Genomic DNA, 13,161 nt, shown 5'->3' with positions numbered 1-13,161 from the left:
AACAGTCCCGTGAAGATAAAGCCTCTACTATAGATCTGAAAGGAATTATTTAAGAAAACACCTTAGCTAAAAATCAGTCTGGCTACCTGTTGACAGCTTATCTAACCAGCCTTCTCTAATATCAAGTTGTAAAAACCATCTAAGTTTCTTAAGCAAAAGGGATAAGTATCTAACACTCACTGTAGCTGAGCCAGTGCTTCGGACTCGTTTCCATATTTTAAACAACTTACCTCTGCAATTAGTTCACCCTCATTGATTTTTTCCCCTTCCTTTTTTTCCCAACGGGCTATGGTGCCTGCCTGCATTGTGGGGGAAAGAGAGGGCAATGGAACCTGAAGGAAAAAAAGGAGAAACACTAAATTTAAAAAAAAACGTTATCTCTCAACCTGGTTTATTTCACTTAATTTTATTTAATGCAAAGAGTGCACAGAGTCTCATCTAACAGCGGGCACTGGGGACAGAGTCCCTGCCACCAGGAGCTCTCCAGTGACAGGGTTCAGCTCCACAAGCCCGTGGGACTGACAGAGCGCCTAACTCAGCAGACACGGCACAAATAGCCTCAGGTTTGGAGCTCTTCTTTCAACGGACTAGCTCAGGAGAGGGAAGCCTGAACTCTCCTCCTTCAATAGAATAAACAGATCACAGCAAAGCTGGGTACTGGAGAAGGAACAAATGATATATACTAGCAGGCGGGTGGAGGATCACTGAGCACTCAGCGAGAAGATCCCAACGCCAAGAAGTCTTCCCTGAAGGACAAACCGGCTCCCGCCAAGGGCGGGTCTGGGGCTCACCTTCTGATGCGGGGGCAGGCTATACCAGCGGCGGCTAGGCGACCCCAAAAGCTGCAGCACGAGGCGATTCCTCGGCGTGGCCCACGAGCTGGGGCTCCAGCCGCATAGCGCCCGGACCCTGCCGTAGCCCGCGGTCCCACTGCTGCAACGAGCCGGAGCCGGAGCCGGGCCAGCCCGCGGGGTCACGCACGCAGCTCCCGGGTCCTCCCGCAAGGCCGTCCACCGAGCCCCGAATCCTGCCCTCGGGGCCGCATTCCGTGCCCGACGAGCACAGACGCGCCACATAGTGCCAGCGACCCCTACACCCCAAAACCAACGCCGTCTCCGGAGTGACCTCTCCAAGAGCAGTGCGGCGTTGCCGTCAGCCACACCGCGCAGCCGCACATTGTCGTAAAATGGGCTCTAAAAGGTTGGCGGCACCCCTCCCCAGACCAGAAATGGGTGGGACGTCCGCCGTTCGGCGGTGGCGGAGCCGGTGGCCCACAGCGGGTAGGGCCACTACTTTGGAGCCACGGGGGCAGGGGTCTTCCAGCGCAGCCAACGTAGGCGCAAGTTTGGGAGAAATAAGGCGCGGGGAGGAATAGGAAGGTGGAGGAGTCCTAAGAGAGGCATGTCAGGGTAGGACGGGGCCTAAGCGGCGGGAGGGACGCGGCCGCCAGGGAGGGGCCTAAAAAGGCGGCAGGAGCCGGCTACTCGAGGCAGAATGGTCTGAGAGATGGGCTGAGGGGAGTGGCCAAGTTTTGAGAAAAGTGGAGTGGTGAGCCGGAGGACTCGCCCGATGCTGAGGGCCTGAGGCCAAGGGGAAGGTCTGGCACCTGGGGCGAGTCTATGCGTTTTTGTGGCGTGTCCCCCTCCCCCTCCCCGGCCCCTGCTGACCCAGCCGCGGTCAGGCTTGCGCCTCGCTCGGTGCAGGATGCCGGAGGTTACAACGGTTTAAGTTCGGGTTTGTAGCACAACCGGAAATTCCAGTGAACGGGTTTTCCAGCCAAATGGTGTGAAGGGCATCCAAGCGGACGATTAATGTCCCCATTCAGACGTGCTGTAGCGGGACTAGGCGTAGGAAGATACAAGATACAAAACAGATTTGCGTTTCTAACCTACTATAGAATCCCTTTAAGATCGCAAAAAGCTTCATTATGCTTGACTTTTTTTTTTTAATTGTTTAATGTTTATTCATTTTTTGAGAGAGAGAGAGGCAGAGCATGAGCGGGCGAGGGGCAGAGAGATACGGAGACAGAATTAGAAGCAGGTTCCAGGCTCTGAGCTGTCAGAGCTCGGTCTCATGCGCTCTAACTGTGAGATCATGACCTGAAGTGTAGTCCCACGCTCAAGCTTAACCGACTAAGCCACTCAGGTGCCCCTGTTATGCTTGAAATATTTCATACTAAAAGTAAATTATAGGGGCGCCTGGGTGGCTTAGTCGGTTAAGCGTCTGACTTTCGCTTAGGTCATGATCTCGCGGTTCGTGGGTTCGGGCCCCGCGTCGGGCTCTGTGCTGACTGCCAGCTCGGAGCCTGGAGCCTGTTTCAGAGTCTGTGTCTCCCTCTCTCTCTGACCCTCCCCTGCTCACGCTGTCTCTCTCTCTCTCTCTCCTGGAAATAAATTAAAAAATATATATATTAAAAATTAAAAAAAAAAGTAAACTATAACCTCATGAGAGCAGGAAGCATGTCTACATTGTTCTTTGATGTATCCCTAGAGTATGGTATCTGGTAAATAGTGGAGGTTGAGTGCATGTGGTTTGAATTAATAAACGAAAAGTTACCTACAACATTTGTTAGGTACACTTCTACTGTATGGTTGTCATCCTGTAATTTAAAAAAAAAAAAAAAGACTCATTTCTGTGCTGTATTTAGATCTCTAAGTCCCCAGCATACAGATGGTCATAGAACACCAAGAACAAGAAATAGGAAAAACCAACATTTGAAAATGTCAACCTTTGCTAGTAATTAAACATTTGGAAACTTAAGACAGCTAGGAGGTACTATTTCCAAATAAAGTAGGAAACTTTAAAAAGAGAAAAATGAGATGACAGAGAGAGAGATGCAGTTGTTGAGTAGGACTGAATGGTTGGTTGGTTTTTTAAATAAAGTTTTGTTATTTTTTGACGTTTGTTTATTTTTGAGAGAGAGGGAGAGATCGCATGGGGGAGGGGCAGAGAGGGACAGAATCTGAAGCAGGCTCCAGAGCCTGATCTGGGCTCAAACTCACGAATGGAACTGGGAGATCATGACCTGAGCCGAAGCCCAACGCCTAACCGATCTACCGAGCCACCCAGGTGCCCCTTTTGTTCTTTATTTTAGAGAAAGAGCCCCAGCAGGGCAGAGTGGGGCGGGGAGTCTCAAGCAGGCTCCAAGCTCACCAGGAAGCTAGAGGCAAGGGCTCAATCCCACCATTCTGGATCATGACCTGCGCGGAAATCAAGTGTCAGTCACTCCACCGGAGCCACCCAGGAGCCCCTACAATGGTTGTTTTTGTAGATGGCAATATAGGAAGAAACAGACTGGGAAAAAAAAGTTTACATTTTTCCCAAAAATTCTATTCTAGTACGCTGAAATCAGAACAAGATAAAAAACGTTTTAATGTCTTTGTAACAGAAAAAGAATGGGATAAACATAGCTTTCCAAAAAAAAAAAAGGGAAGTTTAAGCAGTCCTAGCTGCCAAACAGAATATGTAGGCAATACAACTGAGCAGTAGGAAATGTCCAGATTAATGGAAAAGCACATTTGAAATAGTAAGAGTAAAGCAATTTATTATGTAAAACTGCTTATGAATAACAACGGGAAGGAGAATTGTGGTTAGTGAAAGGGTGCATACTGTAACTTTTAAAATTATTAAAATGTTCTAATGATTTGGTCAGAATATCTTACTACTCCCATTGTATTGGAACTTAATAACTCGGCCTAATTAGCCTTCGTATGATACTGTCTCCAGTATGCTGTTCCCTTCCATAGGTTTGCTCAAACCTTGTTTTACATCTTTCAGTGCAGAGCCAGTTTGCAATTTGAATATACTTTTGACAGATGAAGCTAAGTCACAGGAGGGCACAGATCAAACAGTTCAGGGTGGTAAGTTTACCCCAGAGGTAGGTTAGGAATTCTTAGGTGTGTCAAATCAGTCCTGAGAACAGGTCTGAACTCCCTCTAGACAGATTGCATAAAGGAATTTAAGGAAAAGAAGGCTCAAGACAATCTTACAGTCTGAAGGAGAGAGACTTCTAAAATGGGGACCTTACCTATATAAAATGGGTAGATAGAAAGAAGAATTAGTTGATAACGAAAGATTCTGAGTTAAGCTCTTTACATATTTAATTTTAACATAATGACCCAATTAAAATGGCTTGTAATTGGGGCACTTGGCTGTTTCAGTTAGTAGAGCCTGTGACTCTTGATCTCAGGGTTGTGAGTTCGAGCCCCACATTGGGTATAGAGATTACTTACAACTAAAATCTTAAAAAATAAAAGTAAAATAAAATTGCTTGTAATTAATAGTTGAAAATATGTAATTGGAAGTCAAGTAAAAGCACAAGACTAATGACACAAATATATAAAACATTTTATTTTTTAATTTTTTTAATGTTATTTATTTCTGAGAGGGAGAGACAGCATGAGCAGGGGAAGGTCAGAGAGAGAGGGAGATACAGAATCTGAAAACAGGCTCCAGGCTCTGAGCTAGATGTCAGCACAGAGCCCGACACGGGGAGCCGGACACGGGGCTCTATCCCAAGAACTATGAGATCATGACCTGAGCCGAAATCGAAGTCGGAAGCTTAACCAACTGAGCTACCCAGGAGCCCCATAAAACATTTAAATTGAAGTGATAAATGATGCTAACCTAAGGTTTAGGAAGGTGGCTTTCACAAATTAATCTGAAAATTCTGGTTTTTGGAGCACCTGGGTGGCTCAGTAGGTTGAGTGTCCGACTTCGGGTCATGATCTTGTGGTTTGAGGGTTCGAGCCCTGCATTGGGTTCTGTGCTGACAGCTCGGAGCCTAGAGCCTCCTTCAGATTCTGTGTCTCCCTCTCTCTCTGTCAAAAATAAACAAACATCAGAAAAATTAAAAAATTTTTAATGTTCATTTATTTTTGAGAAAGAGACGGGGAGGGACAGAGAGAGAGGGAGACACAGAATCTGAAGCAGGTTCCAGGCTCAGAGCTGTCAGCACAGAGTCGGACGGACGGCTCAAACTCCACAAGCCAAACTGCAAGATTACGACCAGAGCTGAAGTTGGATGCTTAACAAAGACACCGTGGTGCCGCTGATTCTTTTAAATACACATTTTTGAAAGTCTCTGGTTAATGTCTCTTGCTTTTGCATTAAAAACTCTTGTCATACAGTTGATACTCAGGTTCTTATTTGTTTGCACATTTATATATAATTTCAAAAGAAGTGCTAAATCAATGAATTTTCTTTGACTATAATGTTTTGTGCTTACATTTGAAATACCAACTGTAAAGCATCTATAGCAATAAAGTAATCCTTATCTCCCCTCCCTGAGTAGTGAGTAAACATGCTACCAGGGAGATCACTTGAGGAAATTGACTTTCACTAAATGTAAATTGCTTTACTGATCAATTTCAGTCAATAAACACAGGTGAAAATGATTATTGGTAGTTTGCAAACTCCATTTTATTCATGTTTTTGTATGCTTTTTTAAAAATTAGTTCACAAATCTGGTATATACAGGCAGTTAAAAAATTGGTTATCACTTTGATAATCTGAAGCCTCTGGTATAACACAGTCTTCATAAAAACATAAAACGGAGAATGCACGGTGGTAATCTCTTTGAAAGCAATGCTTGCAAACATCCATGTCTCTAAGAAAAATATAACTTTACATATATATTTTAAGCAAGCGATACCTCTTACATGAATTCAGACAATAGGAGTGTGCAATCATAATGCTTATTTTATGGAAAAATTAAAATTATAATTATGACATAAATGCTTTTAAGTAATTATTAAGAGTCCTCTTGGATTTGATGTATTTCACTAATTTTCAACTATCCTGGTCAAAAAGAGCTGAAATGGTAGTAAGTAGGAATGCCATTAAGAAGAGTTTAACTCAAATTCTTTAGGTACAAATTATAAAGTATTCCAATTCCAACTAATCTAGGGAACTGAGTGAGAATAGTCGTCAATTTTTAAATGATGACTTTTGAGGAACTGAATTTTCTTCTAAGCTCGTTTTTGTGAGAAGATCATTTTTTTTTTTTAATCTGACAGGATTTAGACGTTATTTTATGAACTCCAAACATTCTAGTCCCTTGGTTTTTTCAAAGAGCATTTCAGCAGTGTCAGGATGGGCTATCCTAAAAAATGTCACTAGGGGGGAGTTCTCTGAATAAGTCAAGAGGCTTCAAGTGTAGCCAAAGAGTAACAAACAGGAATCAAACCAAAAGGAACCAAAGCACAACACTTCCTCAGAAGGTTCCGGTCTTCAGAAACTGGAATGAGTTTTACCAATACACTGTACACAAGAATTACTGGAGTGACATCCTCTAATCAGGGTGTGTAGTTACTACCTGTGGCATAGGAGATTCATGAGCTAAAGGGGGAAAAATGATCTCATTTTCCCCCCTGACCACAACTTCAGATTTCTATGGAGGCACTAAGGCCATGCATCTCCTCTTCCAAAGAACAGAGCTATAGAAGCCAAATAAGGTAGAGGACTTTGACATTTTCTCTCATTTAATTTTCTCTGAAAAGTTAAATTCTAGATAACGTTAAGGACGTTTGCTCAAAGAAAACTGACAAGTAAAAACTAACTGATGAGACAGACATTCAAGATCAATTGTACTGGAAATACAGTAATGAATTTTGGCCTGACAACCCTCATGCTGTCTTATAGCAAAACACTATAATTCATGCAACAGAGAAACTGGTGACATGAGGACTTTTACTCCGGACTTCCGGGGGGGGGGGGGGGGGGGACACTCAGAATATACTGTTTTCTTCTCTTTGCCTCATAATGTATTATTTTTCCTTTTGAATGACTTTCCCAAACTTTCCCAGTCATTTCTGATGAGAAATTCTTCAAAAGGAGAAGATCAGGTGAACTTACTGAAAGATATCAAGGTATCTTATGAGCTCCTTCCATCTGCTAGAGGAGCAATCAAATAGATTATGTAAAACTACCTCCACAACATAAAACTACCTCCCCAAGGAAAATGGCAGGTAGAATTAGAACCAGGAGTTAGTTGTCATCAGCATACTTGTAATAAAATAAAGCTTGTTCTGAAACCACAAGGGCTAAGAGAAGAGCTTGTATAAAAGCTACTGGGTTCTCTAGAAAATGGATACAGTATACAGAATGTGAGAACATATAGAACTCACACTCAAGTTATAAAAATAGACATGGTTCTCAGACGAAAGGCAAATGAGTACAAAAGAATTCTCCAAACATGAAGTATTTTTAAAAGACACATCTATATAAAACAACAAAATGTCATTTCAGAGCTCCAATGAGTAGTTTGTTAAAATAGCTGGAAAAGGGAGATGAAACAGAAGACAGACAGCTCAAGAACCCAGAACTGACGTGTCTGACTCTTCTGGTTGGCAGTGGTCACAGTCTGACTGTTTTGGGGAAATGAGTGTGTATGTGTGTGTGTGTGTGTGTACATGTACGTACATATATATACATATGGCTGATTAGTTGACGGTGCTTGGTAAATGACTGAGAAAACCCTAGCTGCTAAGTAATCTCTAGAAGTTTAACTCCTTTTTTTAGCTTCTGCACTTGACAGTGTTGCACATGAGAAAGGATCCTGGGTTTTATACCCAGAATCAGCCCTGCCATTCACAACTCATGCTCCATGCCCCATGGTTCCTACTGTGCCCTAAAGGATCAAACTAGACTAAATATATAATAGAAAATAACTCTGGCCTTGAAATGAGGAGGGGCAGACCAGTAACTCATGCTCAGTACTCATAAATCACAAATACTGAAATTAATGGTCTGTCTCCTTTTGACCGCAGAGGAGATGCCACAAGCTACAGGAAGTCATGAGAGAAAGAAAGTCAAGAAAATATGGGTAGCAGCACCTTTCCATACCCGCCTGCATTTTTAAGGAGTCTTTAACTCCTTATTCCTTTCAAACACAAAGTTCATCAGTTGGAAGGGGAAAACATGGCTCTACAGTGACAGAGTCCCCAGAGAACACTGGCAGTACATGAAACATGCCCTCCGTGGGCCAAAGGACAACCTGCAGAACCAGTTAAGACACAAGCGGCAGCCCAAGGTCTTACTCAATCATGGTTTTAGCGAGTACGGCACAATACGGGCAGCCCTTTTGCCAGCCAGTCAACAGTTCGGCACCATCCATGTCCGGTCCAAAAAATTCCTGAAGAGTGGGCTTTCATCTTTGGTACCGCCTCATGAGTTATTCTTGGTTTGCAATAGCTGCAAAGAAGCAAAAAAGCTGGTACCTTTGCCTTGTCTGTGAGTACAAATGCTGGGACTCTGATCGCTGCAACCATTGAGGCCAATTAAATAATACTGTAGCACACAGGTTCCAATTCCCAGGTTCCAGATAATAGCAGCCATGCCCCCACAGGAGCGGGATCATCCATCCCCATTGGTTAAGGCCTTCGGTTTGTTGTCCTCAGAGAAGAGTAAAACTCTGTGTTCTCACGGACAAGGAACTGCAGATGGACCCATGGTCTACAGCTGACACGGGTGTGAAGTACCACATGTGCCAGGCACAGAAACAGCACTGGCCTGGGGCTGTTACACTTGGAGAAGCTTCTGTTTTGGTGGCACAAGCTAGAAACTTCTTACTGTGTTCTGGTTTTAATCCTCTTTGCTGAGTGAAACAGCCAGGGGGTGCCAAGTCCCAGAATGCCCCAATCTAATACTCAGAATTAATTCTCTCCATGGTCTTCTTCCACCCAGGCTACAATTTTCCCTTCCCAACCAGGGATGGCATCGTCATCGTGGAAAACCTAGAGGAAGAAAAAGAAGCCACAGTGAAAAAGTAACAGGATAAGATAGGCTCACTACACAACTGCTGCTGGTAAAAGTAAGGTCTCACAATACAGGATAAGAAAATATAGAGGAAAGCCTGAAGCTAGAGGCTATGTCCCTTCGGTTCTGCCCCTACTGTTATAACTGAATATCCATATTTTTTTTATTTTTATATGTGTACCACATTATTATATATTATTATGTGCTATATATCCTTAATTCTACATCTGTGAAGTGGTAAAAGCATCCCCAACTGCTTTGCTCATGGAGACTGATTAAGAGTTAATACATTACTAACCATAAAGCACTTTGGGCTCCTTGGCAGAAAGCAGTAGCATAAGCATTATGCAAGTGAGAAAGGGTAAAATTTTGGTCCCAGTATCACCAAGAAAGGGTTACAAAGAAGACCAAAGAACACGCAGTTCTTTTTATTCATTCATTCAGTTAATTTCTTGAGCCACTAATAGAACAAGGCTGTTAAAGCATTTCAGTGGGGAAATATGTATGAAATAAAACATTAGCTTTAATTACAATGCAAGCACTTGCAATATGTCAGAACCCAGAACTCTCTTCCCTATACATGGGAGATGGATTACAAAGAGAGGTGTAGGCTAAGAAAATAGTCAAGGAGTTGAGAATAAGGATAGGTGATTTTCTCGAAGTTCCTCATTTTCATTATCTGAGAAACTATCATCACAACGTACAGTCCCACTTATTCATGCCTATTTATTTTACTCTATGAGGGAAGCAGAAAGGTTTCTAAGATTTGACTACACATAGAAAAGGGACCCCAAAGCCAAGCATTTGTTCAAGCTTAGGTCCTTTTCTTTTTAAAATAAGTAACTCTATCCAAGTCTGGTCAAAGTGGGTAAGCCCTTGAACTGAAGAAGCTGTCAACTCCTTGTGCAATTCCCTGACCATCTAGGTCTAGAGTAATCAGACTGGTCTGAGGCTGCAGGAAACTCCTCTGACCTGGTTAGGGAACTTGGGTACTGCTGGGTCCCAGTCCCTGAGGAGGCGGCTCTGGGAATCACCAGTACACCACCCAGACTCCCCTTGCATTCTGTACCTCCTCTTTGACAGTGCCAAACTCAGGATCCAGCGCTTTAAAATGATACCGGTGATTCCCCTCCCGGTCAATAGCTGCTTTAAAATCCTTTAGTGTCACCTCCCCCAACCTGCAACAGAAGGCAAGAACGCTAAAACAAGACTGTTCATCAGTAGGCTGCAAAGACGAGACGTTAGCTTTAAACCCAGGCCCCTGCCAAAGACTCTCCAGGCAGAAACAGCATGGCCTTGTTAGGTCCCTGCCCCTGATAACCAACCCAGGCAATTCAGGAAGAGCAGAGCTGAGGGAGCCAGTCAGCATGAGGGGATGAAAATGGCATTCTGTCTGGGGTGATCAGGGAATTTAAAATAGATGTATTGTTTCAGCAGCAGCCAAATCACTTTTCCCTGTTTTACTCTGGAAACAAGACCTACAGTCTCTGAGATCGAATTTGCTGAGCCATCAATATGTCTAAGGTCTCTTGACTTCCTTCTCTGCGACAATATGCCATTTCACCATCTTCATCCTTCCAGCTTCGAAAGCTCCCCTCTAGCCCAGAACAAGCAAGCAAATCTCCAGGAAAGGGACATCCTATTCCTTCTCTCAGTAGTTGGTTCCATAGTTAAAAGAAAATCTTTCTTTCAAAGCCATTTATTTTACAAGGGAGCGTAAATGAATGTGTGAAGCCTTTTAACATGAGTTCTCAACTGCTTAAATGCAGTCATCAGGCAATCCCAAGTCAGTGAGTAACAGTCCTGGAGGGCTAGTGTGTAATCTATGGCTATCAACGGAGCTATTTTATGAGCCCGTAAAAAATTATTTTTCCTAACTTGGAACATATCTGTATATCAGGATTGGAAGCACTATTATGGTGTCTGTACCCAGCGGTAGATCAAGATGTATCCCTTGTAGTGCCGCTGGTTAGTGGTAATGCTGAGACCAGAATCCTGATCCCGTATTCTTACTACACTGTACCAGTTCTCAAACACCGCTCAGCTGGTTCCGTGGGCAGAACTACTGATTCTGCCTCCTGTCTTTTTTAAAAGAGGAATAATGATCCCAGAATCTCACCTCTTTGGTATATTGACCATGAAGGGTGTAAGTGACCGGTCAGTGAAATAGAGCACTTTAGTGCAGGTGCTGCTGACAGCCGGAGAGCTCTGGGAGTGAGGCAACTCTGCAATCAGAGACAGAGCCTATGGTCAGAACCGAATCTGCTCCCAGTCATCCCTCATTTCCAGTTATTCAGAGTGTCCCAGGAGAAAGAAGCTGCCTGAGGTCACAGCACAGCTTTCACACCCTTGCAAAATACCACGTCCATAGGGCGTGAGCCACAGGATGTCACCACTGAGGCCACAAAGCCAGGAGGTGCTTCAGACACGTACACTACCATGAAGCCATTTCTCACCCATTCCAGGTTATTTCGAGCAGGGAACAGTAGCTGTCCTGACAGGCATTGTCGCCCAGAGTAAAGGAAGTCGAAGAAGCTGGGCAAGATTTCAGCGAAGGAAGAATGGACGCAATAGCAGGAGCTACAGACACTGCCAACATTCGGACAGCGGGAGAGGACGCTCATGCAATTCACGAAGAGAGAAATGAGCAGGAACAAGAATCGCAGGAGCAAAGTAACCTCAGAAACTCAGATTCCAAGGGGCCTTACGCTTCCTGTACCAAAGGTACAAGACCAGGGTGCCTGGGTGGCTCAGCTGCTTAAGTGGCTTAGGCACAGAGCCTGCTTGGGAGTCTCTTTCCCTCTCTCTCTCTGTCCCTCCCCCACTCGCGTGCTCGCGTGCACGCTCGCTCGCTCTCTCAAAATAAACAAATAAACTTAAAAAAAAAATAAATAAAGATGCAGGACCTATCTTATCTCTTGGCTACACAGAATCTGTATGTGTTGGTCGCATGGTTTTTAACTCAAATTCCTTGGTCCACATCTTATCTCTACCCTTTGTATAGGTACTTAAGGAAATTTTTAAATTAATGAGCACCTATGATTATGACTTTAATAGGAGGAAAGACTAATTAGAAACTTTTATCATAAGAACAAAAAACAATTATTGTTATATCTTATAATCTACTTAATGTAAGAATAATGTTAGAATAACTTAATGTTAGAATACTGTCTCCTGCAATTCCACTTACACATATTTTCTTAACTTATCCTATGCATTTCAACATCCTTGTCATATCTGAGTCTATTCTCGAGCAGACACTGATGGACTCTTAATAGTGGCTTATATCTTTCTTGCTTTTGTGGATGTCTCATAATTTATTATTAAATGTCAGATATCATGTGTAAGACAGAGAGTGACTTACAAAATGTTTACATTTAGAAATGCGGACACTGCTTGTTCCCCAGCCATTAGTAGGGATGGTTAATCTGGACAGGAACTGAGCTGGGATTGGGTTATTTGTTAAGATAACTTTTGGTGTACCACCATTTTAAAATTCCTCTAGAGTTATGTGTATTTAAAAATAAATTTAAAAAATAAATAAAAATAAAAGGATTCATCCAACTTCTATCCTTTTGTGTCTGACACTATTCATTTAACAGAACGTTTTCAAGGTTTATCCATGTTACAGCATGTATCAGTACTTCATTCCTTTCTGTGGCTGAATAATATCCCATTGTCTGCACGTGCCGGACTTTATTTATCCATTCACTGAGTAATGGACATTTGGGTTGTTTCCACTTTTTTTTTTTTTTTNGTAATATACTGTTGTGAAATATATAATATTCTGTTGTGGAAATTTTCTAAGAGAGTAGTTTTTAAGTGTGTTCAACTAGAAAAAAGGTAACTATATGAGTTGACAGATATGTACATTAGTTTGACTGCAGTAATTTCACAAAATATATGTGTATCAAAACATGCTGTATATCTTAAATATATGCATTTTTATTTAAGAAAAAATTTTAAAAAATTTAAAAATTTATTTCTTAGGAGAGAGAGAGAGAGACAGCATGAGCAGGGGAGGGTCAGAGAGAGAGGGAGTCACAGACTGAAACAGGCTCTAGGCTCTGAGCTGGCAGTCAGCACAGAGCCCGACGCGGGGCTTGAACACGAACCGCGAGATCATGACCTAAGCGAAAGTCGGACGCTTAACCGACTAAGCCACCCAGGCGCCCCGGGTTGTTTCCACCTTTTAGCTATTGTGAATAATGCTATGTACATGTGTGTGTAAGTTTTTTTTTTTTAATTCTTGCATTTAATTCTTTTGAGTATATATACCTAGGAATGGAACTGCTGGGTCATATAGTAATTCTATATTTAGGCTTTTAAGAAACCACCAAACTTTTCCATGGTAGTTGTATCATTTTATATCCTTGCCAGCAATGTATGAGCGTTCCAATTTCT

General features: G+C 42.8%; 2 protein-coding genes across 8 annotated transcripts in view; both read right to left on the bottom strand.

Annotated features, from left to right (window-relative positions):
* The window catches only part of DLAT (dihydrolipoamide S-acetyltransferase), a 29,963-nt gene extending 28,754 nt beyond the window's left edge, over positions 1-1,209 (bottom strand). Inside the window, exons 1-2 of the mRNA XM_039229179.1 lie at positions 792-1,209; positions 231-332 (exon numbers count right to left, since the gene is read on the bottom strand). Of these exons, the coding sequence (XP_039085110.1) occupies positions 231-332; positions 792-1,076 (387 nt within the window). The 5' untranslated portion in view covers positions 1,077-1,209. The remainder of the gene's footprint in view (positions 1-230; positions 333-791) is intronic.
* A 4,194-nt stretch (positions 1,210-5,403) lies between these two features.
* The window catches only part of DIXDC1 (DIX domain containing 1), a 63,970-nt gene continuing 56,212 nt past the window's right edge, over positions 5,404-13,161 (bottom strand). For 3 of the 7 annotated variants that reach the window (XM_039229171.1, XM_039229173.1, XM_039229172.1), the window contains exons 18-20: positions 10,877-10,982; positions 9,827-9,935; positions 5,404-8,735 (exon numbers count right to left, since the gene is read on the bottom strand). In XM_039229171.1, the coding sequence (XP_039085102.1) occupies positions 8,655-8,735; positions 9,827-9,935; positions 10,877-10,982 (296 nt within the window). In that variant the 3' untranslated portion in view covers positions 5,404-8,654. The remainder of the gene's footprint in view (positions 8,736-9,826; positions 9,936-10,876; positions 10,983-13,161) is intronic. The other 4 variants (XM_039229176.1, XM_039229177.1, XM_039229178.1 and 1 more) reach the window with 3 other exon arrangements.

This window comes from Hyaena hyaena, unplaced genomic scaffold, assembly GCF_003009895.1.
Source record: "Hyaena hyaena isolate Hyena2069 unplaced genomic scaffold, ASM300989v1 scaffold_36, whole genome shotgun sequence".
NCBI lineage: Eukaryota > Metazoa > Chordata > Mammalia > Carnivora > Hyaenidae > Hyaena > Hyaena hyaena.
Note: the sequence above shows the minus strand (reverse complement) of the source record. Positions and strands in the feature narration are given on the sequence as shown.